This window comes from Rhinolophus hipposideros (assembly GCF_964194185.1).
Source record: "Rhinolophus hipposideros genome assembly, chromosome: 19".
NCBI lineage: Eukaryota > Metazoa > Chordata > Mammalia > Chiroptera > Rhinolophidae > Rhinolophus > Rhinolophus hipposideros.
The window spans coordinates 15,351,019-15,377,507 of record NC_138065.1 but is presented as its reverse complement, the minus strand read 5'-3'; the positions used below and the strand labels follow the sequence as shown (position 1 = coordinate 15,377,507).

The following is a 26,489-nucleotide window of genomic DNA, read 5'->3' as shown; positions in this document are numbered from 1 at the left end:
GGAGGAGAAATGGAGATGGCTCGATATTGTGGCTGCAAATGCTATAAACGGGCTCTTTAAAAACTTGGGCAGGTGTCACGGAGTAGTGTCTGATGAGTTTGGAAAGATGCACCTATTTCCAGAAAGGGTAAGACTATTCCCCAGGCTGTAACACAGTGACCCCTCATGATGGGAGGCAATGCATTTCATATTAAAAACTGAAAATCATCTTGTGAAAAGAAGGATGAGCAATAAAGAACAAAGGAAATAGGGCAGTGGATGGCACTCTGGAATCACATGAGGCTTTAAGTAGAGTGAATGGATCTGCTTATAGTAAGTAGTAAGACAATAGAGTGACCCACAGGAAGCTGGGATACCCTCCATGAACTAGTCTCATAAGTCATAGGCTCACTTGGCTGTAAGCTACTTGGGTTTAACAAAATGAAAACCCCTTGGACACCAAGCAGATGTCCCTATGCCTGCTTTCAAACTTTGGGAGAGAAAGCAGGATTTGGACACAATGGGTGCAGGCAAGTTCTCTTTCACCCAGAATTTTGGAGTCTGTTGTAACCTAACTCTTGGTACCCTGGTATTTATTAGAGGACCTCTCATGGTCAAGTGAATCAGCCAAGTCTCTCTGAGTGCTCCAACCAGAAGCAGGGGGACCCACCAAGGAGCCCAGCCTGCTTGCTTATGGGGCTCTTAGTGGATTTTAGAATAATAAACAGCCTTTAATGTGGCTGCAGGTACCACGCTGCACTTCACCTAACCTTCACTCTCAAAGTAGATTGAGGTATGTGGTACCAACCAGGCAAACCAATAGCTCAGGGATAGAGGTTTCATGTAGTTTCATAATGGTCTGCAAATACCTTTGTCTGGCTATACATCACAATACTGTTGCTTATGTACTACGGTGCAAGACTTTTGTTCCCCCAGTTGGGTGACATTTGTGCTTTGATGTACTATTAGTTCTCAGAGACTCCACTATAAAACCCTTCTCCACAAGACCATACGGGAATACTAGGCCTTAGATCCGTGGAATTACACATGTGGAGTATTGTGTGTCATATGAATATAACTCAACGTGCAGATGAATTAATAGTTGTTCTGCAGAAATTCTGCATACAACATGATCCACACATTTGAGAAATGGCATTCTTTTTATTCCATCGTGAATCTAATTACCGGCACATCATAGTTGAAGGAGCTATCACTCTCAATTTATTTTGTGTTACTTTAGATGTGTACACATAGAATTGTTCCAGTCTGTTCTCCTTCATTAGAAAAGCATTTTTGGAAAGAAATAAAGTCCAGCAGGCATCATCCAAATTGGCAGGAAACATCGTACACCTATCACTCAGCTATTTTCCATTATGCATTTCTGGTTCCTTCGGTACCAAACTCCCAATCCAATACTTTAATGACAAAAAGCAGCACACATTTGGAAAAATCTGGAAGCAGTGCATTTGAATTCCATTCGCACCTTTCACATTTACCCCTGTGCCTGGCACTATGTTCAGTCTATGGATGAACATCACCCAAGATGGTTACACTGGGTGTGTTTTGCTCAATTCACAGAGAATTTAGGAATGTTTAATGTCTTGCTTAATAATGATATACATGTGTCTATCAGATATTCATTAATGTTCTAAGAAGCAAATAGATATTTGGGGGCTTATCAAACAATATTTTGTATGTTTTTTGGTAACAGGAAAATTGCAACATTCTTTTATAAATATTACAGTTTGAATCATACCAGTACATAAGCTACCAGCATAAATGATGTGTATCAATAGACTTATGAGTTCGTAGTATGAGGATGTGTTCTCCTAAAGTTTAGGAAATTATGATTCTAAACTTTGTTATATCTAAGAAGCAGAAAATTAATTTCTTGGTTTTTTGTATTATGAGTGGTGTAAGGAAATTTTTTTGAAGACTTTTTTTTTTTTCACTTATATATCCCAGACTCCTTAGTTAGAGATGTTAGAAAGTGAAGCAAACTTCAGTCTTTTTTTATCCACAATATTCAAGGGAAAGGCTCAGCTTCCTATTAAAAGTTGATCTCATTTGCTCTAACAGCCCAAGTGTAGATATATTTCAATTCTTACATGTTCTGATCTGAAAGTTTGGGAGTTTTCTTCACCATATGTCTGATGTCAAGTATTAAAAAACACAAAGCAATAAAAAGCTAGTTCAAAATCCCCTTACTTTCAATTTATTAGATTAATGAAGATGACACATTAGTGCCACTGTTATACCACTCCACTGGCAATTTTCTAAAATTAGGAAGTGCCAATCCAGGGGAAACAAAAGAAATCTATCATTTTAAATTTAACTTCAGCCTACTCTGAAGCCATTAGAAATGATTATATTCAGCCCAGTAGTCTTTAAGTTCAAAAGGTAAAAAGCACTTTTTACCATAAATAAACTGAGGGACAAAATTATTTTCAATGAACCTTCAATTTCAGTGAAAATAAAGTAGGCAATTACATTGGCTATTACTGAGGTCACTGACCATCTGGCTTTAAACTAAAAAATAGGTAGCATTGGCATCATGGACAGAAATGAGCGATGTAGCCACAGGTTCCTTTTTAAAGACCTGTAAATTCAGTTAATTCACATATTAACAGTCTTCATGAAACTGTTACTAAAAATATAGCCTGACAGCCTTTTTGAAGCTGAGTAACTCAGGGGTGTAAAAAAAAAAAAAAAAAAAAACAAAAAAAAACCATGTAAAGTCTTGCCATTACCATTACTATATTTACTAGTTTCCACATGATGGGTCTTTGCAAAACATTTTTGCATGCCAAAAAAACTGGTGGCCTAATTTATCATTCCAATTTCTATAGCTTTCCTACATATGGAATCCAGTTTGTTGGACATAAACTTCATTTTTAGGCTGGAAGCGTTACTGCCGCGTAAGAAATATAATTTAGTTTTTACCCAATTTTGTTCTACTTCCTACAATCTCGAAGTCATCAAAGCAATTTAGGAAGTTGGACGGATTGCTGTTTTAAATTCACTTTCAGTGCATATGGTTTATTTTATTTACTTTTATTAATCTCTTTTACCTCTGAAAAATGTCATTATTGGATTTTTATATAGCATTGGTTCACACAATCTATTATGACTTGAATTGTGTCATGGAGGAAAAAAAATTAGAGCAGCTCATTGTTTTTTTTCTTTGACAACTTTGCAAAGACTTATAAACATACTGTTCAAGAAGAGAGAGATAAAAATTGCATTAACTTGATTTGAGTCTTAAACCTCGGCTAACTTGATTCTTATATTCTTTGTAAAACCTAGATTCTGTGGTATTGTGTTTTGTTTTTCTAACACAAGCCACTAGCTTCAGGTTATGCTATTCATTCAGCCTCAAAATAGAATACATACTTTCTGAAGGTTCCGTTCTCTGTATTCACTGCTCTTAGAGAGGCTTTGAAAGCACCCTTGCCAGTATACATAGATGCCTGCCTACAAAAAGGAGAAAAAAGGTGGGGGCAGGAGCAAGGCAGGAGTAAAAAATAAGTCACCAAGAGGAGAAAACAAAACTATTTTCAATTTGAGGTTATTTCTATTCAGTCAAGTCTTTCAAAATTATTCACAGTAAAGAGTTATGATTCCTTACAGGTGGGGGTAGGCCTTAGCTCCCACAGTTCTTCTGACAAAACCCATTATGCTAACAGGAAGCCAGCAGGGGAGAGTTTGTTAAAACACCTTCAGAATGGAGCTCTGTTTAACCTAGAACCTGGCACAAAGGAGCTGCTCCAATCCATGGCTTGGGATGTTGAAGAAAAGGGGTAGCTAGCCTGGTACTCCCAGCTATTAAGCCAGAAATCATTATCTCCCTTCCCCAACTAGTCAGATGTACAGGAAGGAAGTGCAAATGGATTGACAAGTGAATGTACACTTGTGTGTGCGTGGCTCGTCTTTTCTGATTTCATCCGTTGTTCTTTTCCATTTCTTTAAAACATTGAGAGTAGAAAACAATTTGCTTTGCCAGGAGAGAAAAACCTCAAAAACAGTTCTCAGCACAATGAGCATGCAGACTGAGACCCATCTCAGAGTCACAGATGATTAGTCCCGGATCTCATCATGACACATCTAATGCCCTAGTGCCACGCCGTGAAGCCGGACCCCTGCTTGGTGACATCCTGACAGTTCACCATGAGTGCACCCTTGGGTCATTAGAAGTCCCTTTTAGCATGACATAGCTCCTCTGCTCTCCCACTCAGGAAGAGGTGAGCTGACAATATCGCATCAGGCAGGACAGATTTTACAATTTGGAATAACTTTTGCAATTAAATCTCAGAAAGAAATCCAATAGTTCCTGTGTGGGATGTGAAATTATTTCCTCTATGGCCCATGGTTTAATATTGACTACTTATGAATATTTATGTTCCTAGCATTTTAGCTATACTGCTGGGGAAAAAGACAGTTTTGTTGAAAAAAACAGCTGTAATTGTTTGATAGGTTCCTTTTTTTTTTTTTTTTTTTTAGACCACAGTACATCCTTCAGCTTTCACTTTTACACCGAACTAGAAATTAGGAGGTAGCCAAGTTGTGGAAACCGATGTCGGAAATTGCCCATCCATCATGAAGAATGATCTTTTCTCTGAGGGAGATTTTCTGCTGGATTGCCAAGTGCATAATATTCCCCTGGAGCAAGTCTGCATTAAACAACACTGCTATAATACATCCCAGGGGTATTAAGCTCTGGCAGGTCTGCCAGCCCCATGCACTGGGGTGTTAATTATGTTCTATAGTTATCATCACATGTTAAAGCGCGGAAGGTCAGAAGAGTTTATCTAATCCTGGGATAGAACGGCAATTAAAATCTATCCCAGCCAGGACAGCTTCCATAAAATCCTTTATCTCTGCCCATAAAGGAAGGGCGCTGGGTGAAAGAAGCCTTAGAAGCCTTCCATTTATTCAAGAAACATGTATTGAGCATGAATTCTGTGCCAGGTGCTGTCCTGGGCACTGAGGATATGGTGCTAAGTAAGAAGACACAGTAGACGGTGCTCTCAGGAGCTATACGCTGGTGGGAGGCCGATGGGAAACAAGTAAAGGGATAAACAGTGGATGAACACCACGTTAGACTCGTAGGTCTTTCTGAGAAGGTAACACTTTGGCTGAGACCTGAGTGTCAAGAAAGAACCCACCATGGAAAGTTCTGAGGAACAGTATTCCAGGGAGAGGAAACACCTCCAGCAAAAGCCAGAAGTTGGGAAGGAGCTCAGCCAATTCAGAAAATGCAAAGAAGCAAGTGTCACTGGAGCATAGTGAGCAAGTGGGAGATGGTCTGAGATGAGGTAGGAAAGGGTGATAGATTGCCACCAGATCACCAGTCGCAAAAGGCCAGGACAAGAGGTGTGGACTTTATTCTAAGTGCAGTGGACGTTAACCACAAAAGTGGCATGATATAGAGGTTTACATTTAAAAATAATAATTCTGGCTACTGTGTGAACAATGGATTCTAGAGCAGGGAGAGGAGGGAGGGCAAGATTGAACTAACAAAACTGCAGTAGTCCAGATAAGAGGTGTTAGGGTCTTGGAGTAGGTTGGGTGCAAAGCAGGATCTGTTGCAGTCTGTGTCTGCCTTTGTGGAAAAACTCACTATTAAATCTAAATTTTGAGGTGGTCTGCAACAGAGATGTGCCTCTTTCTGTTTTCTCTTGCCTTCACCACATGGAAGCCTTGTAATTGATTAGTACCAGATTCTGTTTGACAGAGAAGGAAACAGAGGGACAAAAGTAGTAGCAGGTACAGCATTCCAGCATAAGGACGTAGAGCATAGTGATCGCACTGTATACCAAGGTGATTGAGCCTACGAGACTGGGTGGGATCCCAGGCTCAGCCACCCACCCCCTGTGTGACCATAGACAGGTTATTTACCTTCCTTGAGCTCTGGTTTCTTTATTGGTAAAACTGTTGGGATGAAAGTACTTTCTTATAAGGTTGTTAAAAGGATTAAATAAATCAATGCATGAAAAGCACTTAGAAAAATGTGTAGCACAGACTGAGTGATCAATAAATAAATGTTAGCTTTTGTTATTATTATTCTGGTTTGGCTGAATACTCTCCCCCAAAAATGTGATACATATAATGACATATCAGCATGCAAATTTCCTTTTAGTTACCAAACAGGGAGAGAGACTATGGGGAGAATTATTATTTTTTTAAATCTATTATAAGGAGAAGAGGAATTAACATTCAAGAACGTTACTTGCCAGATGTTTCCTAGACAATCACATCTCGTTGAGACCTCTCTGTAATCAAAATAGTTACCATTTATTGGTAAGCTTTTTATATGCAGTGTCTATTTTCATCTTCAAAAGTATCCTACTAGGAAAAAATATGCCTGTTTCACAGATGTGGAAGCTGAGGTTCAGGGAGGTTACTTACCCTCCCAAGGTCCTACAACTAGTGAGTTGAGGAGCCATGATTTGACCCACCCAGCTCTGTATGATTTCACAGACTTTGCTATTTCTCCTAAAAAGTGAGTAAGAGACAAACTGTAACTTGCTGCTTACAGATGACTCTTAGATCCATCATCAAACAAACCAGGAAATTAGGTTTCTCCCCTCCCTTTTCCCCATGACAGCTCAGGTCTTCATTTGTCCCTTGACTGGTTTCCAGTCAAGAATGTTCTGCACTATATTCCTAGCCAGTTGATGTGTATTGATCATGCATTTTGATGACATAAGGCAGTACCCATCATCAACAGGAATTCATTATGTGCTTCTTAGGAAATAAACTGATGAAGGTTGGAAATCATTGAAAATCCTTTACTTTTTCATGTGGTCATTCAATCTTTTCCCATTATGCTCACATTATTGCTCTTGGCAATATAGTTAAGAGTCTATTGATGTAAGAATTGTAAAATAAATCTATATTATGTAGTTTATAACTTGGTCAGACAGATTCATTTATCTTGAAATTTTGGCCTGATTGTTCGTTACTGACTGAATTTTTGCCATAAACTTTCATCATATTACGTAATACTAGAAAAAATAATACACAATTTAAGTTTGTGGTACCTTTGGGTTTTTTTGTTTGTTTCTTTGTTTTGTTTTTTACGTGTTTCCAGAAAATAAGATTGGTGAATTTAAAGTAACAAATAAATATTCGATAATATGAATTGAAACATTTTTGTGTACTTAAGCATTCAATCAAAAGAAAGTCTAAGACTTCTCATCAGAAAATTGTCAAGAACTACCTTGTTTCCCCAAAAATAAGACCTAGCCGGACAATCAGCTCTAATGCGTCTTTTGGAGCAAAAATTAATATAAGATCTGGTATATTATATTATATTATATTATATTATATTATATTATATTAATTATATTATTATATTATATATCTTATAATAAAATAAGACTGGGTCTTGTATTAATTTTTCCTCCAAAAGATGCATTAGAGCTGATTGTCCGGCTAGGTCTTATTTTCGGAGAAACACAGTAAAATGTACTTGTGTTTTGCAACTTTTTTTCAGTTTGCTACCTAATGTATGCAAGGGCTATGATTATGTCCTTAAGGGTCACTTCCATGTGTTTATTAAATTATAGTCCTTATTCATTTTTTATTCATTAGTAACCCTAACAATTGCCAAATGCCCGCAATACAGTAAACATGCAATGTATTCAGTTTTAGATACATTTTCATTTTGATGGATGTGTGAGATTTGGGGTTATTTTGAAGTTATATACTTTCTTCCTAGACTTTAAAAAAGGCTTCTAATCATTATTTTGGAACTATGAGAGTAATTAATTGCAGCAAGGTGAAGGCTTCTATATTCAAGTTTGAAATAACAGCCTTACCTTCAACTCCACATCCTTTGAATTATGTGTTTCTCCCCCTCTATTTGACATAAGCAGAGGCATCATTTATACACATTCAGTGCATCTTTTCTTTATTTGCAATCTGTAAATAAACTGCCCTGCTTTGTCTTGTAAACGCCAGGCCAGCCATAAACGAGCCTTTAGACTAATGCATTTAAACACTGTAGGTAGAAAGATTTATAACCAGCAACCTCATTAGCACAGAGGAGTTGCCTGACTGAACAGGTCAGAGGCCTGCCTGCAACAGACCCTAATCGGCTGGAGTAATATTCCAAAGATTTGACAAGTTAGGGGCACCTAGTGTAAAAAAAATAAGCACTGCATGGAAATGAGTGATTTGGACACAGATGAAAGTTTGAATGCAGCTGTGACAGATAGCAGGAACCCAGGGAAACAGGGGTGAATGGGAGCAAAGAACTTCATATTAACTATGAGGCCTACGTGGTACTACGGGGTACAAAGCAATTAGAACCCTGGAAGATAAAACCAGATAAAAACAGACCGGTGTGCGATCACACAGCATATCAAGCAGCACACCCAGTGACAAGAAACGTGTTTGTTTGAGGCGGAGTCTTAGCTTTGTTTGGCCTCAGGACAAGTCTGAATGGGAATTTGGAAGTACAGAAGCCTGTTCACTCTTCTGCATGTTTTTATGGGGAGCACATGAAATTCATTCATCCTTCTGACCATTAGAGTGAACTAGCCCAGATAGAAACTAAATCCAAGGTACAGTTTTAGTTTAAGACTTGAAGTTTTTAAACTTTAAATGTCATCCATATCCCCAAGCAAACAGAGCTGGAGACACCCCCCCAGAAGGAACACACCTCTGGGGAGGCTGAGGTGGGTATTACTCTCTCAATCAATGCAACCCCACATTTCCCCTCCTTCCTGGCTCTCCATGCCCCTCTCTTCCTGCTGCTCTCCTTTACACCACAACAAAAGAAACAAAAAGTACTAAAAACTAGTAAGTTAAGGGAATTTCTGAAGACTTTGAGTTAGAAATGAAACTCCAATTAGTTTGAGTTATATTCTCAAGAATGATTTAACTCTTCGATGACTTTAAGAATGGAGCAATTACTTCAAAAACCATCCTGGAGAATCTCCTATTATGTGCCAGAAAATAGATTAAGTGCTTAAAATACAAAGAAGACAGCACCCTGTCCTCAGACTGTTTATGTTTGAGTTGCGGAGATAGACATTCACATGGAAAACGAGAGCTTGTTGCAGGTTTCAAAGAGCCAAATAAAACTTAATTTCACCGAAGGACTTTATGTCAGGCATTGTTATTATTACTTTATATGTATTAATTCATTCGCTCTACATAACAATCCTATTAGGTATGAAATTACCTGCATTTTATAAATGAAACAAAGATAGGTTGAGTGATTTGCAGGAGATCACCCAGCTAGTATTTGGTGCGATCAAGATTTAATTCCAGGCTGTCCAAATCTACATTTATATCTATGTCAACATCTAGACCACCTGCCGTAAGGCTTCAAAGTGTCTGAGGGCTGGAACAACCTGAGAAATCTTCATGGTGGGGGTTGTCCAAGAACAGGGCCTTCAAGGATGGGTGGGGGGATTAAGAAAGGACACTCCAAGAGCAGAGACATCAACTCAGGGGCCAGCATGCGGCCATCAAGGGACAGGCGGGCTACAAGGACATGGTCCTTTGGGGTCAGAGATGCCTAAGTTCTAGTCCTGCCTCTGCTACTCAGTTGATGGCAGGCCTTGGGTAAGGTCCAGATAAAATATGGGTTTCCCATAAACTGGAAATAATAATTATAATAATGATACCCATTTTGTCAGGTTAGTGGAAATGTTTGGCAAAATGGCATAAGTAAAAGGGTCTGGCCTCTTAGTTATAATTTAATCAATTGTGTGTGTGTGTGTGTGTGTGTGTGTGTGTGTGTGTGTGTGTGTCTGTGTCTAAGACAGTGAACAGATTAGTCAGGAGTAAGAAGCTTATGTTGGGGAGTAAAAGGAGATGATGGGGAGATTCTGATCACATTATGGGAGATTCTGACTACAGAATTATCAAATTACCAGTGGGAAGCCATTGAAGGTCGTAAGTGAAAGAATGAGTGAGCGGTATTGTGAAAACTCTGTGAGTCAACTCAATCTGGCTATGGCACCTCTGTACAATATGATTTAAGGGAGAGAGAATAAGCACAGTGGGAGGGTATTTTAGAAGTAGAAAAGAAGCAGTGGATATGGAATGTGTGATTTTTTTCTATAAAATCCATTTATTAATTCACTCAAAAATACTGATATTCATTGAATATAATGTGGTACCAAGCGCTGCTCTAAACATTGCTCTAACAATGCTCTAAACATTGCACATACAGCAGGGAACAAAACAGTTAAAATCCTTACCTTCACAGAGCTTATATTCTAGAATAATTCCTTATTAATATAAAGGTGTATTCATAATAAGAAATTATTATGAATATTATTATGTATATATGTATTATGAAATTATTATGTATTCATAATAAGAAAAAGAGATGTCAAAGAAAGTGAAATGTGTTAGAAGGAGATGTTTTCAAAGCATGTTATATGATTTCTCTTCAGCCACCCCACCCAAATCTTATTCATGCCTGACAAATCTAACCTTGGTATGCCTTCATCTGTTTCAAAGAGAAGCATGAACATCTCTTCACTCTATTTTAAATAATGTTCCCAGGCTCCCAGTTGTATCCAAATCAATTCTTTTTTTTTTTTTTTTTCCTTTCTGTTGCTGGATCTGAAAGCCCTGGAATGCACAGCCTCCACACACAGCTTGCCTTGCCAGCCTCTCATTTTGATCTCATTAGCTCACCTCTCTCCTGGCTCCTCCCAGGAGAAGCCTTAAAATGCCCTTGTCTATTCCAGCAGTAACTTCATTGTTCCTTTTTGAGGTCACCTACTATGTGGACTTGTTCTCTTTCCTACACCTTTTTCTTAACCATTTAGGAAAGTGTTCCATTGGATGTTAAGAAAGGATTCTGAGTACCTCTTCCTTCTGCCTCACGTATGAAGTTTAGTTTTAGTAAAAGTTATGTTGCACAGAATTACTTAACTTTGCTCATGAGTTGGTCTTACATCTCTGTCTTTACCTAAATGTTTTCTTCAATAAGGGCTTGTGTCTGTTTTTCTCTTCATTAAGGAAAAATGGACAAATTGATCTTCTTTAATAGGTAAGCAGTTGTTTTTGCATGTAAGGAACTGTAGGAGTGAAAGATGATTTTTCCCCCCAAATTGACAAGTATTTATTAGGCACCAAAGAGGCTAGAAATTATTAATGATGAAAGTGAACTAGAAGACACAAAAGCACACACCATGTGAAGTTATCTCATCTGCTGAGACATACATACATGAACCTATAAAAGTAAGTGCTATTTCTATGGCTCTTCCAGTGTGTCTTTTTATTGTAGGACTTTGAGGAGTGCCTGGCACTTACAAAGCACTTAATAATCACCATTGATTTACATAGTAATCTCTCAGATCCACAATAACCCTGTGAAATGGCCTCTGTTGCAGATGAAGAAATAGGGGCTCAGAAGTTTAGATTAGAGAGCCATGAGTGGTGACGTCAGTATTCGAACCCAGATTTGGACACGACCACAGTTAAAAACAATTCAATACTAAACATTTTTCAGTATTTATCAGTGGGAAAGGACGCTGTGACTTGCAATGGTCATCATCAACTTTATTGAAAAGGTATGCTTCTGACTTGTCTGTAATTGTATTGTAACCCCTCTGTCCTACCCAGAACTCACTACTATAGTCTAGGTCACTTAAGCGTTTGGTCCCCGGTAGCAAATACATTTTTGAAAATTAGCAGTCCTTTTCACGTGCAGCTCGGCCTCCCTAAATGACTCGTGTCATCATTTTGCACATTCTCTGGATTCCTTAATGTTGTTTTCCTCACCTTGAATTTATTGACACCAATTCATTTTGCCTTGACATTGGCATTAACAAGGAAATGGCTTTGTTTCATCCTGACATTATAAAATCACTTCCCAAGACTTGGTTTGACATTGTCAGGAGGTGGTTATGGTGACAGCAAGGCCACAGCAGACAAGAGTGAATTACAGAAATTCCCAGGGAAAAAAAAAATCGTTAAGAAAAGTTACTGCTGTGCGATTTCAGTAGCTATTTTTCATACTTAAATATCCCTGCTGTTTAAAAATCCTAAGAGGTCTTGGACCATATTTAGAACACTCCTGCCAAGTACATATAGGAAAAATTAAGTCTCTAAGGAGACATTTGGCTATAGCTCGACAAACAGGAACTTTAAATTATATTTTACAAAGTGCTCAAAACATTCAAATTCTGCCTCAAGAAAAAAAAAACTACGCATGTGTATTAATGACACAATTATCTCCTTTCATCCCTGGATACCTGGATTTCTTAATGTCGAATATCAAAGGCCTGTAGTATTGCTCTGCCTCCTATTCAGAATGTGGACTGTTTTACAGATTTGTCTCCAGCTCTGAATGGGGTTATGTGGATTGCCCTTCACAATTCTCATGTCATTTCAAAGAACTTTTGAAATTCTTTTACTTGCATTCTTCTTTGTGCCGTTGATAGTCTCTCACCTCCATCTCTGTAACTATTTAACTAGTCACTTCCAATTCAAAGAAAAAAAAAGTCACACAGGTTTTTCAGGGCCATGTATTTTTCACCACCATATTACCAACAATGCTAAGATTATGATAAAAGCTGTTACATTTTTGCCTAATGAAAAATGAAAGAAATGCTTCTGATCTCTTAGCTCACCCAGCCACCCTTACTCCGTTCCCTCCCTCGATTTCTTCCCCAGTGTATATTGCATCATTGAAGGAAGAAACCCAAAACAAGTCACCATTCTTTTCCTGTTAATGTTCTCCATTATGAAATCATGTATGGGAAGCCCTGACGAGTCACGGTGTGCCCCTAGTTCATTTCCTTTCCCATTCCTTGCCAAATATTTTACTCCTCCAAGAGCCCACCTTGCCTCGGCCTCACCATGCTCAGCCTTACCTCCTACTTCCCAGAAACTGAAATGGGGCCATCAGGAAAAAGTTCTTTCCACTTCCCACTCTCCAACCTATTAGCTTTATATCCATCTGTATCAATATCTATCTATCCGTCTATCTATTTATCTATCTACCTGTCTTACTAATAAGAGATATATAGCCACCATTTAGAAAGAGGCAGAGAACAAGAGACAATTTTTATTGTCTCGTATTTGTTGGACATCTATTCAGTGCCAGGGACAATGCTAAATACTCACGCTGTAACCACAAGGAACAGATCACAGATATGGTGCAGACATGAACAATTGGAGCAGGAATGAGTCGCCCTCAAACTCAAGTTGCTTGAAATATGTTTTTTTGAGTTAAATCTGACTGTGTGTCCCTCTGCTGGAGGGGTGGTGTGAGATTCAATCCCAGTCACCACTGTGGCTTGATGTTCAAATGTAAAAACGCCCCCTCGTTTTGCATCAGTTGGCACTAGTTACCGACGATGACGTGGAGCTGGGGCTGCAGGTCCCTTTGGCTCAGAAGGCTCTGCTGGTTCCATCCACCTGGGGTCGTGCCATCCTTGTCCCAGTGTCCACCGCCCTCTTACACTTATGGGATCGTGTAGGAACTCTCTTGCCTCTTCTGAGATAATTTTTGTAGACAGTTAAGATCATCGGTAATTTGACTATATGTATTAATAACACAAATACTGATATCAGGCAAACGTGGTCGCATGATTCATTTATTAAACAAATTGCCTTTATTATCTCAGGAAAAGATACTTCTCTATTCTCGAGTAACGATTCCTGTTATGAACATTTTTGATATCATCAAAGGACTATATATTTATTCTAGGTAATTTGGAAAGAGTGAAAAGTATAAAGATGAAAATTAAAATTACTGCAATCACCTGCCCTCCTACCAGCCAGAGATAAATACTGGTCACATTTTGGTACAATTGTGCAGTACCTTTTCTGAAGTAAGTATTATGTAAGGTATATGCAGAGGTATATGTACTCACGGGGAGCATATGGGATAAACATTTTACTGCTTTGCCTCCTGACATAATGTCATGTACTTTGAAACGATGGTTTGCACCCTGCTGTGTGTCACCATTGTGTGATTATAGCTCCCAAAGAACACCATCTTCACCTCGGCCCAAAGAGTAGAGGTTGCATCTTCTTATTAAACCAGACAAGTGTGTGTTCTGGTCCTAGAGGAGAAATTCTGTGATTTCTCAGCGGCATTTGTATGAGCATCTTGCCTGTGTCTATGTCTGAAGGTGCTGACCTATCTATGATTTCAATACATCATTAATGATCGCTTGGGGAAAGGTGCCCAGCCTTTGGCTTGTGGGATCCTCAGTGAATTAATTCTCTCTCAACACCGGCAGAGCCTTATTTCAGGTTGCAAAAGCTGTAAACTTTGGAGGTGTTTGGGTAGTGCCTCTCACTCCTGCATTGGTGTCACCTGTTACTTTTCACGCCAGCTGGGTGACCGAATACTGCAAGCGTAGGCTGCTTCAAAATGAATGTGGCTTTTAAATGATGTTTTGAGCAATATTTCCTTTGATTAGACAAGAGCCAGTGTCACTCCCTCCCATGATTGGTACTTTGACATTAGAGGAATAAGAAGAGACTGACCGTTCTCTAAAGTCAGAACCTGTTATACCTGATTACCCAGCCATGTCTGACCACCCAGCTGACAGCTTCCCCGTGGTTCTGTGCAGCCCTTCAGCTCTGCTTCTTGGCCTCACTGCACTGGAACCAAGTAGCCTGGATCATGTCACACAGGCATTGTGCCACCAGCACCACTGTCCCCAGATGGATATAGACGGAGACAGGAGTGGAGACTGAGAGCAGGGAAGCAAGGATGTTTCCACCTGATGGCTCCCACTTTTCAGTTTAGACACCGTTTGCATCTAACCATCCCCAGCCTCACCATTGCAGAAGCCCAGGTGGACTATGGGGCCATGGAAGCAGGTTGATGGCCTCTTGCTGGTCTGAAAACACACCTATGTACTCTGATTGGTGCAGGAGAATGCACATTGAACGAGAGTGTACAGGTCACCTTTGAGAAAACGGGCACTGCTGCGTGTGGGGACAGAGTCCCAGAGAGCAGTTTCCAGACTCTCGGCCTCACGTGGAAAGGTGCTGGCTCAGGTAGTAGATGGCCATCAGCTGTGGCTAGTTGGCCATCAGCTGTGACCAGTTAACCAATTAGCCACTGATATAACTGCTGCTGCTGCGTTGGTTGGTCAGTCGGTCGGTTGGCAGGCAGAGAAGCGGATGGCAGGTTGCAGGTCATGTGGATTTAGCCTCCAGTGAGACTATAGTGGTATGTGTCCCCTGTCTATGGCTCCGTGGGTGTTCCTTTTTGGCCTAGCCATATCCTGCATTCTTATGTGGGGAGCAGGACTAGAGGCCCCCCACAGGCTGCCTTGCACAACAAATGGTGCAGTGAGCAGGGTTTCCTGCCCAACACTGTGCCACGCTGACCTTGCACGGTTTTGTGGCGTACACAGCAGTTGAAGACAAATATTCAGGAGTTGCGTACTTGACCCCACACTCTCTCAAGATTCAGGCCCACAGAGGACACATACAGATGCTGTCTTTGAGGGAGGGTATTTGCTTCCTCTTTCACTTTGAGTACCTTGAATGGAATAGGTACTGATGAATTCATTATTCTGACAGAGATAGGAATAAATACCTCACTCTGCCATCTGGGCTTCCAGCACTAGGGGGCATTGAGGAAGACACTGAACATTAACAAATTATACACAGCTTGTATTTTATATTTTTTAAAGCACCTCCACATAATTCACCTTGAGGCTTCCAACAACTGTGATGTGGGTGGATAGGACAAGTGTTATTATCCTTGCTTTAGAAGTGAGGAAAGAGAGGCACAAAGAGGTTAAATGATTTCCCCAAGTTCACCCAGCCCATTAACCACAGAGAACAGGCTTGAATCACAAATTCTTCACATAACCCTCTTCAACCCCCTTATGCTGTTAGTACAAGTGAGGAGAAAAACTATCCCCATTCCACAGTAGACTGACAGGTGAAACCAGTCAAGTGAAAACAGCCACCTGAGTCATCACCAGGACTCATAATATTGGACAAGAAGCCCAGTCGTCACGTGTTTGATCAAAACAGGGAGAAACTCCTCACTCTTTGCCTTTTAAAATGATAGGCTTTCCATGAAAGATATTCATGCAAATCATCAAGCTCAAGAGATCTTTACATATACCTGCTTCAAAGTCTTCCCCTAACGTTAGGGTTGTCACTAGAACGTAGGCTCCACAGAAGCAGCTGTGTGGTCAGTCTGGCCCACTCTACATGCCCATTGTCAAGAATAGGGCCTGCTGGAGAATGGATGGATAAATGGATCAATGTCACTAAGTGGTTTCATGATAGGTCCAAGGCCTTACAGCAAAGTGATGGCTAGTCAGAACTAGAACTCAGGTTACATAGCTCCTAATCAATGTTTTTTCCACTGTACCACACCACCAAATCATAGCCAGAAATATGAGAAAAGATGGGAAAAAATTCAATCAATATACCTAGAATTCCCCAAAGAGGCCATTGCACAACAGTCTATAAAGTTTCTTCACTACCCCAGGAGCTAACCTGTTGGTTCCATTTTATATCTTCTATCTCCCAACTTAGTAAAACAGCCGCCAAGGCTGAATAAATGGGTCATAATCCCAGCTCTTCATCTCCCTGCCACAGCCTCTCAAATGCCTAAATCAGAACTGAATGCTGCACACATGCCTTTGTTATTAGCCTGTTTGGTGGAGGTTATTCATTCTTTGACGTTTCTTTGAAAAGGACAGGAACAATTTGGAACATTGTTCCCTTAGCAATCCTGGGCATGTTTCAGGTGATGAAGGTAGAGGTCACTTTATTAATGCAACCATCAAGGAAGGCTGTCATAGTAATATGTTGCATCAATTCCTTGAAGTGCAGGAGACAAAGCCAAAAAGAGAAACTTTCAAGTCTATAAATACAGCCGAAGCATTGCTCAAGCATAGCAGCTCACTGACAGGGGGAACCTAAATGTATAGCTTTGAACAAGACCCAAACAGAGAAAAGAAAACTTTCTTTGGGTAATGTAATGGGTCATCAGGACCATAATGGGCATAAGTGACCCTGCAGGTCACAAAGAAAAAGAAGAAAAGAACAAGTAGCAACACTGAGTCCTGGCTGGTGCCCTCTTTGAGCATATGCAGTCCCTCTCTAGGTCTGCTCTTCCATACCTTCCAGAAAGGACTAATAGAGAGAAAAGGAATCAAAGTCTCATAATCCACATTTTGACAATATATTGCAGTTTGGGGAGAGCAAATGGGTATAACAATCAAGAAACCTACAAAAATCAAGGTAAAGAATTGAATAGTTTAGCTACATCCTTGGACTCTCATTTTCCAAGCTACAGGAAAAGTAAAAAGAAGTGAAAAGGGGAGGAAGAAATTCTGCTCATTCTTCTCCTTTCACTGTGAAAATTCTGAACATTTTTGTAAACTCACAGCAATTGCGGGAGCTTATTTATCTGCTGTTGTGGCTTGTTTACTGAAGCTGTGATCAAAGTTATTATAACACCTTGCTGACTTCAGCCTTCTCACCAGGATCCCACACTTCATCTTTTAGCCACATAACTCTGTTTCAGTCTAACATTTAATATGATAACCATATCTATCAGGCACCACAGGTTATCTTGGTTACTCCACTGGAAAGCATTCCTAATTTGAAACATGAAGGGGTTACAGGTTCTATGTTGTGATATTAGACACACCATAAATGCATTATTTTCATCAACGGTAAAATGGCCCTTTAGAATATAGTCAAGCTATTATCAAAGTAGTATTAGCTTTCCCTACACATAGCAATCATATTTTATCATAATAAAAAGAATTGTGTCTAGCAAATAACAATTTGCCTCCAATACTGGATTAAGTGTTGTACATGGAATTTAAAAATGAACCTTCTGTGTTTAGTGAGATTGTATCCTCTTAGATTGTCAATGACAATGAAGAGAGTCAGGACATGCTTAATGTAAATACTTTATAAAATAAGTTCAGAGTTTTCAATTTAAGGCAGATTCACACAGATGGGTACCACGCAAAGAGAGTGCTAACTGCGAGGTGCATGTTGGCTACAAATTCAGCCCTACTTGGATTTTTAATCTGTAGCTACATGCCAGATGAAATGGAGGAAATGCCAGGATTGTAAGAGAGTATTTATCCTCTTGCCAACTATTGGTGGATGCCCCAAACCTTGTGTTGACAGGAATTCTGCAGTCCAGTGCAAGAGGGTGTCATGCCTAAGTACTTGTGTCTTCTATATACCAGGAAAGAAGGAAGAAGGACAGGTACAACATCATTTGCCATTCCCAAACTAGACCTTCGCTATTTGGGGTTATAGTTTACATCTGAACTGATTTGTATTTGGAGCGCTGCAGAATGTGGTAGAACGCTAGAAGAGGTGATGCTTAATGCTGCTCACAAAGACCTCACCTGGTCACAGTGTGGTATGAAAGCAGAGCAGCTGGTCAATACAACTGAAAACTGACTGAGGATCTACAGAAGATTTATTTCTACTGTCTTGAGGAGCACAGAATACAGCACTGTGCAACACCATTTACTGCGTTTCTCCTAATGGAGAGACCTGGGTTCTAATTATAGTTCTACCTTAAATTGCTTTCGATTTCCTCATCTAGACTTTCTGAATTTTCCTCAAGCTCTGATTTTGCTCTTCATATCAGAGCAAAGTAGAGCAAATTACGTGAGGGTGACTTTGGTACCTCTTATCCTTTAATAAATTGTGGGCAATACTAAAGGGTCTGCCTTAGATCCCGACCTTTTGTATTTATACCCTCAGGAAGACAATACATTCCTACATTTCAACTTCCAGTACTTACCATTGCCTCTACCATGTTTCCCCGAAAATAAGACCTAGCCGGACCATCAGCTCTAATACGTCTTTTGGAGCAAAAATTAATATAAGACCCATCTTATTTTAATATAAGACCGGTCTTATAATATAATATAATATAATATAATATAATATAATATAATATAATATAACATAACATAACATAACATAACATAACATAACATAACATAACATAATATTACCAGATCTTATATTAATTTTTGCTCCAAAAGACGCATTAGAGCTGATGGTCTGGTTAGGTCTTATTTTGGGGGAAATACGGTAATTCCCATGGTTCTGCACCTGGAAAGTCACTGTCTCTGATTTAGAATCTCCAAAGTGTCTGCATTCTCCTTTCCCCAATATGCTTATCTTCATTGCTACAGCTGACACCCTGAGCTAGACCTTCATCATTTTACCCTAATATTAATTGAGGAGTAATTCTTTGTTGTGGGGGACTGTCCTGTGCATTGTGGGGTATTTAATAACATCTCTGCCTTCTACCCACTAAAGGCCAGTAGCATGCTGTTTCTCGAATTGTGACAGCCAAAAACATTTCCAGATATTGGCAAATGTTCCCTAGGAGGCAAAAATTACCCCCTGTTGAAAAACCATACTTTAGACTGGCAGCCAGTGACCTCTGTTAAATGTTAAGTCCTCAAATTTCTCCAGTCCTTTTACTGATTATTTCAAAATCCATGCTGTCAGATTCAGTCAACAACAAGCAATGCTTCCTTTGCATTATTCCTTCGCCCGACTCAAAGTGCCCTTCCCCTCATACTCTTCCAGTCTGTCTCTTTATTCCTAAACACAGTCAACTGCAACAGGAAGACCTTTATGATTAATTTATACTCTCATATGATCACTGCATTTTGTTGACATCTTCTCTTCTCAGCATCCATCATGGTCTTTGTTTCTCTTCCTATGGCGTAAGCGCTGATACTCTCGGTGTTCTGTCTCCAGTTTTCATTTCTACTTAACCTCTCTTCTACCAGGATACGGCCTTCTGTTCCTTTCACTACACTTATTGTAACAATAACCACCATCATCCCAGCTCCATGTCTGTATCTCCTGGGTGACCAATCTCCTGAACCTTGAACTAGTTTTTGCTGCTAATAACAAGACTCCTGCAGAAAAGCCTACAAGACCCTTCAAGATCAATAGGTCCAAAACAATGTTCCTTTTCGTCCTTCAGCAAACTCTTCCTCCAACCTTCTTTTCTTAATAAATCACATTATGATGCATGCAAATACCGAAAATGGCAAACCGAATCTCTCTTACCCATTTCCAAAACATCTGTCTCCAGATCTGTCCCTTCTACTTTCTTCCCGTTGCTCTAACTCAGCCGAAGCCCATGCTTTGGAAGCATCTTGTTTCCTTGTCTCCAGTCAGTTTTTTGTCTGGTCTAGCCACATCTCGTATTTTCCTTTAAAACAGCATCCTGTCCACATGTTTTTGATAGCCTCCCATTGCCTATTATCTACACTCTGTAGTGTGGTAGGTAGAACCTTCACAACGAGGCCACAGCCTACTTTTCTGGTCTCTATTTTCCCTTTGCACACCCATCATTCTAGCCAGACCAGTCCATTCATCACTCACTAACCTGTTCCATGTCTCTCACTCAGGCTTCAGGTAGAAAACTGAAACCACACTAGGTATTTTAACAGAGAATGCATTAAAGGGAATGGTTAAAACAGGTGTTTTAGAATTTAAAAATGAGAAGAGGACACTGATGTCATTCAGAAATAGTAACTGTGTAAGCAGGAAGCAGCTATCACTCTTAGGGTGAGGGATTTCAGAGAAGAGAATGGGGTTACTAGAAACAAAAGTTTGGAAGACAGACCCCACAGATCCGGGACCTGCACCTCTGAGAAGGGGTAATGCCTGGCTACTTCTAGTACCTCTGAAATGTTGAGCAGGGGCCCCTTAGAGCTGGAGCTTAAACCTCTAAATAAGGAATGCAGGAACCTCCAAGGGCGAGATGAAACTAATTCTGAAAAGCTGAGTTCCGAAACCAAATACTGCTGTTGGGATGAAGGACCTTTACTGGGGCAGTACTGTTAGGAAGAGCCATGAAACAGGAAAAAAGGAAATTTCTTCTTCCTTCCTCCTACCTTGTCTGCTCCCTCTAGTGTTCCCTGTGGTTGGAGGAAGCCAGGAGACAACCTGCAGGGTTCCAGCCTCAACATCAGAAGGAACGACGGATTTAGAATTGAGAGAAAATCGCTTAATAACCAAGGCAATCCTCTTTCACGTCTCCTTGCCTTACTCATACCATTTCCCCATCCATAATGCTCTTTCTACCAACATCTGCTTGATACATGCTTCTGTTCAAACACACTTTCCTTCCTTAAATCTTCTCTAATCTTCCCCCAAGTAATTATTTACACCAGCATCTGAGTTCCCCTGGCAGTTTGCAAATATTTCCTTTATAGTATTTTTTCATATTGTATCATAATTATTTCTTTATATGTTCAATGGTTTGTTTGTTTTCTGCCAAATGTGACCTCCTTTTGGGCAGGTAGAGTTACAACCATAAAATCTAGCAGAGTACCTGGCACACAACAGATATGCTGGTTGAGCTGGACGAATGGAATTGATAAGGGCATTTTAGTGAAATAAATATTGCATTTCTTGTACATATTTCTTCTTCCTAACCAGGCTGGAACTCCGTAAGAGTAGAGAGTATGCTTTATATTTCTTTTATTTCTTTATAGTACTTAGTACAAGGTTTCATATGCTGAAAAAGAGCTCAATGATATTTGTTAACCACCTAGTTTATTCATTAAGCACAATTTTGGTTCAAAATGACATGAAGATGGAGCATAAGTTTATGAATAGCAGGTAAGGTCTCTCTCTAATTAGGTTTACGTGAGTTTCTAGCATATAATTCCAACAGAGTGTTCTGTGCATATAGTCATGTTCTTTTATCTGTTGAAAGAATAGCACAATCAAGAGACTGCATGTACCATGTTTCCCCGAAAATAAGACCTAGCCAGACCATCAGCTCTAATGCGTCTTTTGGAGCAAAAATTAGAATAAGACCCAGTCTTATTTTGCTATACTATAAGGCCAGGTCTTAATATAATATAATATAATATAATATAATATAATATAATATAATACCGGGTCTTATATTAATTTTTGCTCCAAAAGACGCATTAGAGCTGATGGTCCAGCTAGGGCTTATTTTCGGGGAAACAGGGTAGCATGTATTATAGGAATTCTACAGTGATGATGTAGATATTCTAGGTTTCTTTTTCCCGTTTATCTCTTACAGCAAATATATTCCCCCAGTTCATGAGGTTACATCTGTTCCTTGTGTATTTATTAAATTTCTCACAATCATCATCAACCAGTAGATTATTTAAATGTAGGAAAAGCATTGCATTTTAACTTAACCACTAATTTCTTGAAAAAACAAAACCTCTGTTCAACAACTGATTTATATTCAGGTCCAAGAAGAAGCAAATAGCTTTTTTTTTTTTTTTTTTAAGGGAGTGATATTTAATTAACTATTGATTTATTCTCAATTATTCAAGGCAAGCAATTATCGATATTGATGGAACAGATATTTCCCTACCTCCAGTGCCCAAATGAAAGGAAATATCCCATTCAGCAATCTGCTGCCTGTAACAAGAAATGCCAAGAATCTTTAACTTTAAATGAAAACAGTTATTTGGATCTGTTTATTCCGTGTTGCCCCAATTAAACAGATATTTCCTGAATTGTAAGCAAAACAAAACCCTGACAACCTATGTATGCTTTCCAAATTAACAACAACAAAAAAGAAGAAGAAGAAGAAGAAGAAGAAGAAGAGGAAGAGGAAGAGGAAGAGGAAGAGGAAGAGGAAGAGGAAGAAGAAGAAGAAGAAGAAAAGAAAGAACGAGAGAGAGATAGACAGAGAGAGTTTTTGTCAGTTTGACCATGATCTAAACACCTGTAGACTTGGCATCCTGACATTCTTAACCATGACTCATAAAATACAATAATTTGTGTCTAATACTCATGATTTCTAAACCACCCAGTGAGGGATAGCTTCCATAATCATTAACTATATCATTTATAGCTGGAACACCACCTGGTATATCAAGATTTTGAGCCTGAAGGATTTAGTAGGCCTAATCGTCCCTTCTGACACTTACAAATAGCAAGTGTGGGTACGTGTGAAAATTACACCAATACATTATGCACTTGTGTTAGAAGCCTCCAACAAATTGTTCTGGAAGGTGGTAAAACAGGGCCCTGTCAGGCCACTTTGTTACTAATTCTGGGAGTATCCACCACCATTTCCTTCTCAGCTCATTTGCACATAAAGCATTAGCATGTTATGTATACGAAGCTCCTTTTGAAAGTGACGTAACTATTGAACACGAAAATGGACAAGGCAACATTCTCTATTGTATTATTACTTGGGAGAGGGTGGTTATTTTTTTTTTTTAAATACTTTGCATTTGATGATAATATTAAGCATGTGTGTGTGTTTCTGTGTGTGTGTGTTGAGTTCATGTGGTACCCCTGGAGAAATTTGACCATCACATTTTTAAAAAATGAAAAATATTATACTTTATAGAAAGCTCCTTTTTCTGCTCTGCCCCCACCGCCCATTCCAGAATAGGTCTACATATTAAGTGCTTAAGCAGCATATGTTGCTGGGAAGTGTTCTTGGCTCCTTTACTCTTTGTTGTTGTTTTAATTTCCCTGGGTTCTATTTAACATTCTGCTAAATCAGTGAAACCTTGATTATCGAAAAGAATAGGAAACATGGAATTAATGAGGATAACCAGGACTTTGAAGAAATAAGAAATTATTGGAGATGAAAGTTACATGACAGGGACAGCGAACGAATTTTAGTCTCTGGAATTGCTGGTCTTAATTTATGCAAACTGATGCTGTTAATTGATGGAAAGAGTGAGATTTTGGTAATCAGGGTTTCACCATTGCATTTATTATTATCCCCAGAAACCAAGGTAACCTTGGACTCTACTTCCCAAATTTACAAGACAATAAAACTCCTTAGAGGCTGTCAGAGGCAAAGTGACTGTCTTCTTCCTCACACCCCTTCCGTGAAACAGTTTTCTCTCTTCCCATCTGGCTGCCGCCTGCCTGGAGCATGCCGCCTGCCCCTGTCCTATCCCCCCAGTGCTTTGCTGTTCATTCCTGACTTCATGCATGCAGCACCTAGCATCACCTGCAGGGAGAATGTCACACCCCTTAGAGGTTCTTGGTCATTTTAGCAATACTGCTTTGCATTTTAATTACCATCTTCTGGCTTCAAAGCTCTGCATTCTTGTATCAGGCACTTGTCCTTTAAAACCCCCAAGGTCACCACAGGTCCCACTTCCATGAAGAGAAGCTACTCCCAAACCAGGAGTATCACGTTACTTTGTATTCCATAGCCTGAAATGGACAATGATAACATCCCAGATTGCAGCAAAAATCTATATGAAAAGAACTAATGTGATGAAAACAAAGGCAGCAAACTACATTTGTTTGGAAATTGGAGTCACATGCTTAGTTTGTGGCGGGGAGGGGGAGCGCAGGATCGATAGAGATTTTTTTAAAGCTGAAATATGATGTACCAGATGAACTTAAATTGATTCCGCTTCTCCTCCCCGCGCCCCGCTCCCCTCCCCCTCATTCTGCAGCGAATGTCTGCGACAACGAGCTCCTGCACTGCCAGAACGGAGGGACGTGTCACAACAACGTGCGCTGCTTGTGCCCGGCCGCCTACACGGGCATCCTGTGCGAGAAGCTGCGGTGCGAGGAGGCCGGCAGCTGCAGCTCCGACTCCGGCCAGGGGTCGTCCCCGCGGGGCCACCCGATGCGGCTGCTGCTGACCGCTCTGCTGGTGACAGCCAACCCCCTGGTGTTCTAGGAGGGGCGTCCAGCCACCAGCCTGGCCTGTGCAGTGGGGAAGCAAACCCAACCCAAGTATTTGCTACTAACGTAGGAAACACACTCAGACACCCCCACTCAAACACAGTGTACAATCTAAGAAGGCCTGACTGAACTAAGCCATATCTATCAGCCGTGGACAGCACATCCGAGTCAAGACTGTTAATTTCTGGCTCCAGAGGAGTTGGCAGCTGTTGACATTATCACTGCAGATCACATTGCCAGCTGCAGAACTCATTGCCGATTGGAAAGGCTGGGACAGCCCCCCAAACAGGAAAGACAAACCAAACAAACAAAAAATAACACATCAAGCAACCTAAAAATATTTAGCTACTCTCACGTGGTGCGCCCAGTACCATTTGGCCCTGTGCCGTGGACCAACCAAATAGGAGTGTTCTTTGCTGGCAGTGCACTGTGGGTATAAAGACACCAGTTATAAGCTGCCATATTGGCCTGCTTCGGTCCCTGAATCCCTTCCAACCTGTGCTTTAGTGAACGTTGCTCTGTAACCCTTGTTGGTTGAAAGGTTTCTTTGTCTGATGTTAGTAATGCACATGTGTAACAGCCCCCTCCAGAAGCTCAAGCCAGTCATCCCCTGTATATCTTTGCAGCACTGAGTCATCCCAGTGCGAGCACACATCCACTGTCCAAGAGTGGCGCTAGGAAAAAAAGAAAGTGTATCTATCCTTTTGTATTCAAATGAAGTTATTTTTCTTGAAATACTGTAATATGTAGATTTTTTGTATTCTTGCCAATTTGTGTTACCAGACAATCTGTTCATGTATCTAATTCGAATCAGCAAAGACTGACAATTTACTTTGTCCTCTTTCGTTCTGTTTTGTTTCATTGCGCAGAGATTTCTCTGTAAGGGCAACGAACGTGCTGGCATCAAAGAATATCAGTTTACATATATAACAAGTGTAATAAGATTCCACCAAAGGACATTCTAAGTATTTTCTTGTTGCTTTAACACTGGAAGATTTAAAGAATAAAAATTCCTGCATAAATGATTTCAGGAATTTGTATTGCAATTTCTTAAGATGAAAGGAGCAGCCACCAAGCAGTTGCACACTCACTTTACTGATTTCTATGTGGACTGAATACATTCAGCCGATGAATTTAGTACCCAGGAAGACGGAATGATGTTCACTAGCTTGGACAACTTCTGCAAAATATGAGACTATTTCCACTTGGGAAAATTATAACAGAAAAAAAAAATCTAAGTGATTGCCAAGATTATGCCAAAGCCTGTTGGCAGAGTATTAAGAGACTTTTATTTTTAAGTCATGCTATTTTCACAGATTGATATGGTCATGTGACTCTAGGGATGCTGATCAATGTATCTTTCCAAATACAGTGTTTACATGGGGTATAATAAGAGGCAGCATACAATGGGGAACCAGGGAAGTCGCAGGGACAATGAGTGATTAGCAATTTGATTTTTTTTTTTTTTTTTTTAAAAAGAGTTTTTTTTTTTTTTTTTTTTTTTTAATTTATTTATTTATTAGTTTCAGGTGTACAAAACAAGGTAATACTTAGACGTTCATCATTTATATCCCTCATACTGTGAACCCCCCTCCCCCCATCCACTATCCCTCAGACTGAGTACTTAGAGGAAATATCAAATATACAGCAGCAAGCAGACATAACTGCTGTTCCTGAGAATAAAGTTTGTTTTAAGTACCGCCCAAGGTGTAATAAATTCTTGTTTCTGCCTTTTATTAGGCCAATTACTGTGCAAGGCAGCAAGGGGAGGAGGGTGGGGGAGAACCACGGCAAAGTTTCCAGGCGGCTGAAACAGTGTGTATTCCATTCCCAACACACTGCTGTCCTACAGGTTACAAATG

At 39.9% G+C, this 26,489-nt stretch overlaps 1 protein-coding gene across 10 annotated transcripts in view; it reads left to right on the top strand.

Moving 5' to 3' along the window:
* NTNG1 (netrin G1) overlaps positions 1 to 25,652 on the top strand; it is a 306,932-nt gene extending 281,280 nt beyond the window's left edge. For all 10 annotated transcript variants that reach the window (XM_081025814.1, XM_081025816.1, XM_081025818.1 and 7 more), the window contains one exon: positions 24,393 to 25,652. In XM_081025814.1, coding sequence (XP_080881940.1) covers positions 24,393 to 24,622 — 230 coding nt within the window. In that variant the 3' untranslated portion in view covers positions 24,623 to 25,652. The remainder of the gene's footprint in view (positions 1 to 24,392) is intronic.
* Positions 25,653 to 26,489: the final 837 nt, after the last annotated feature.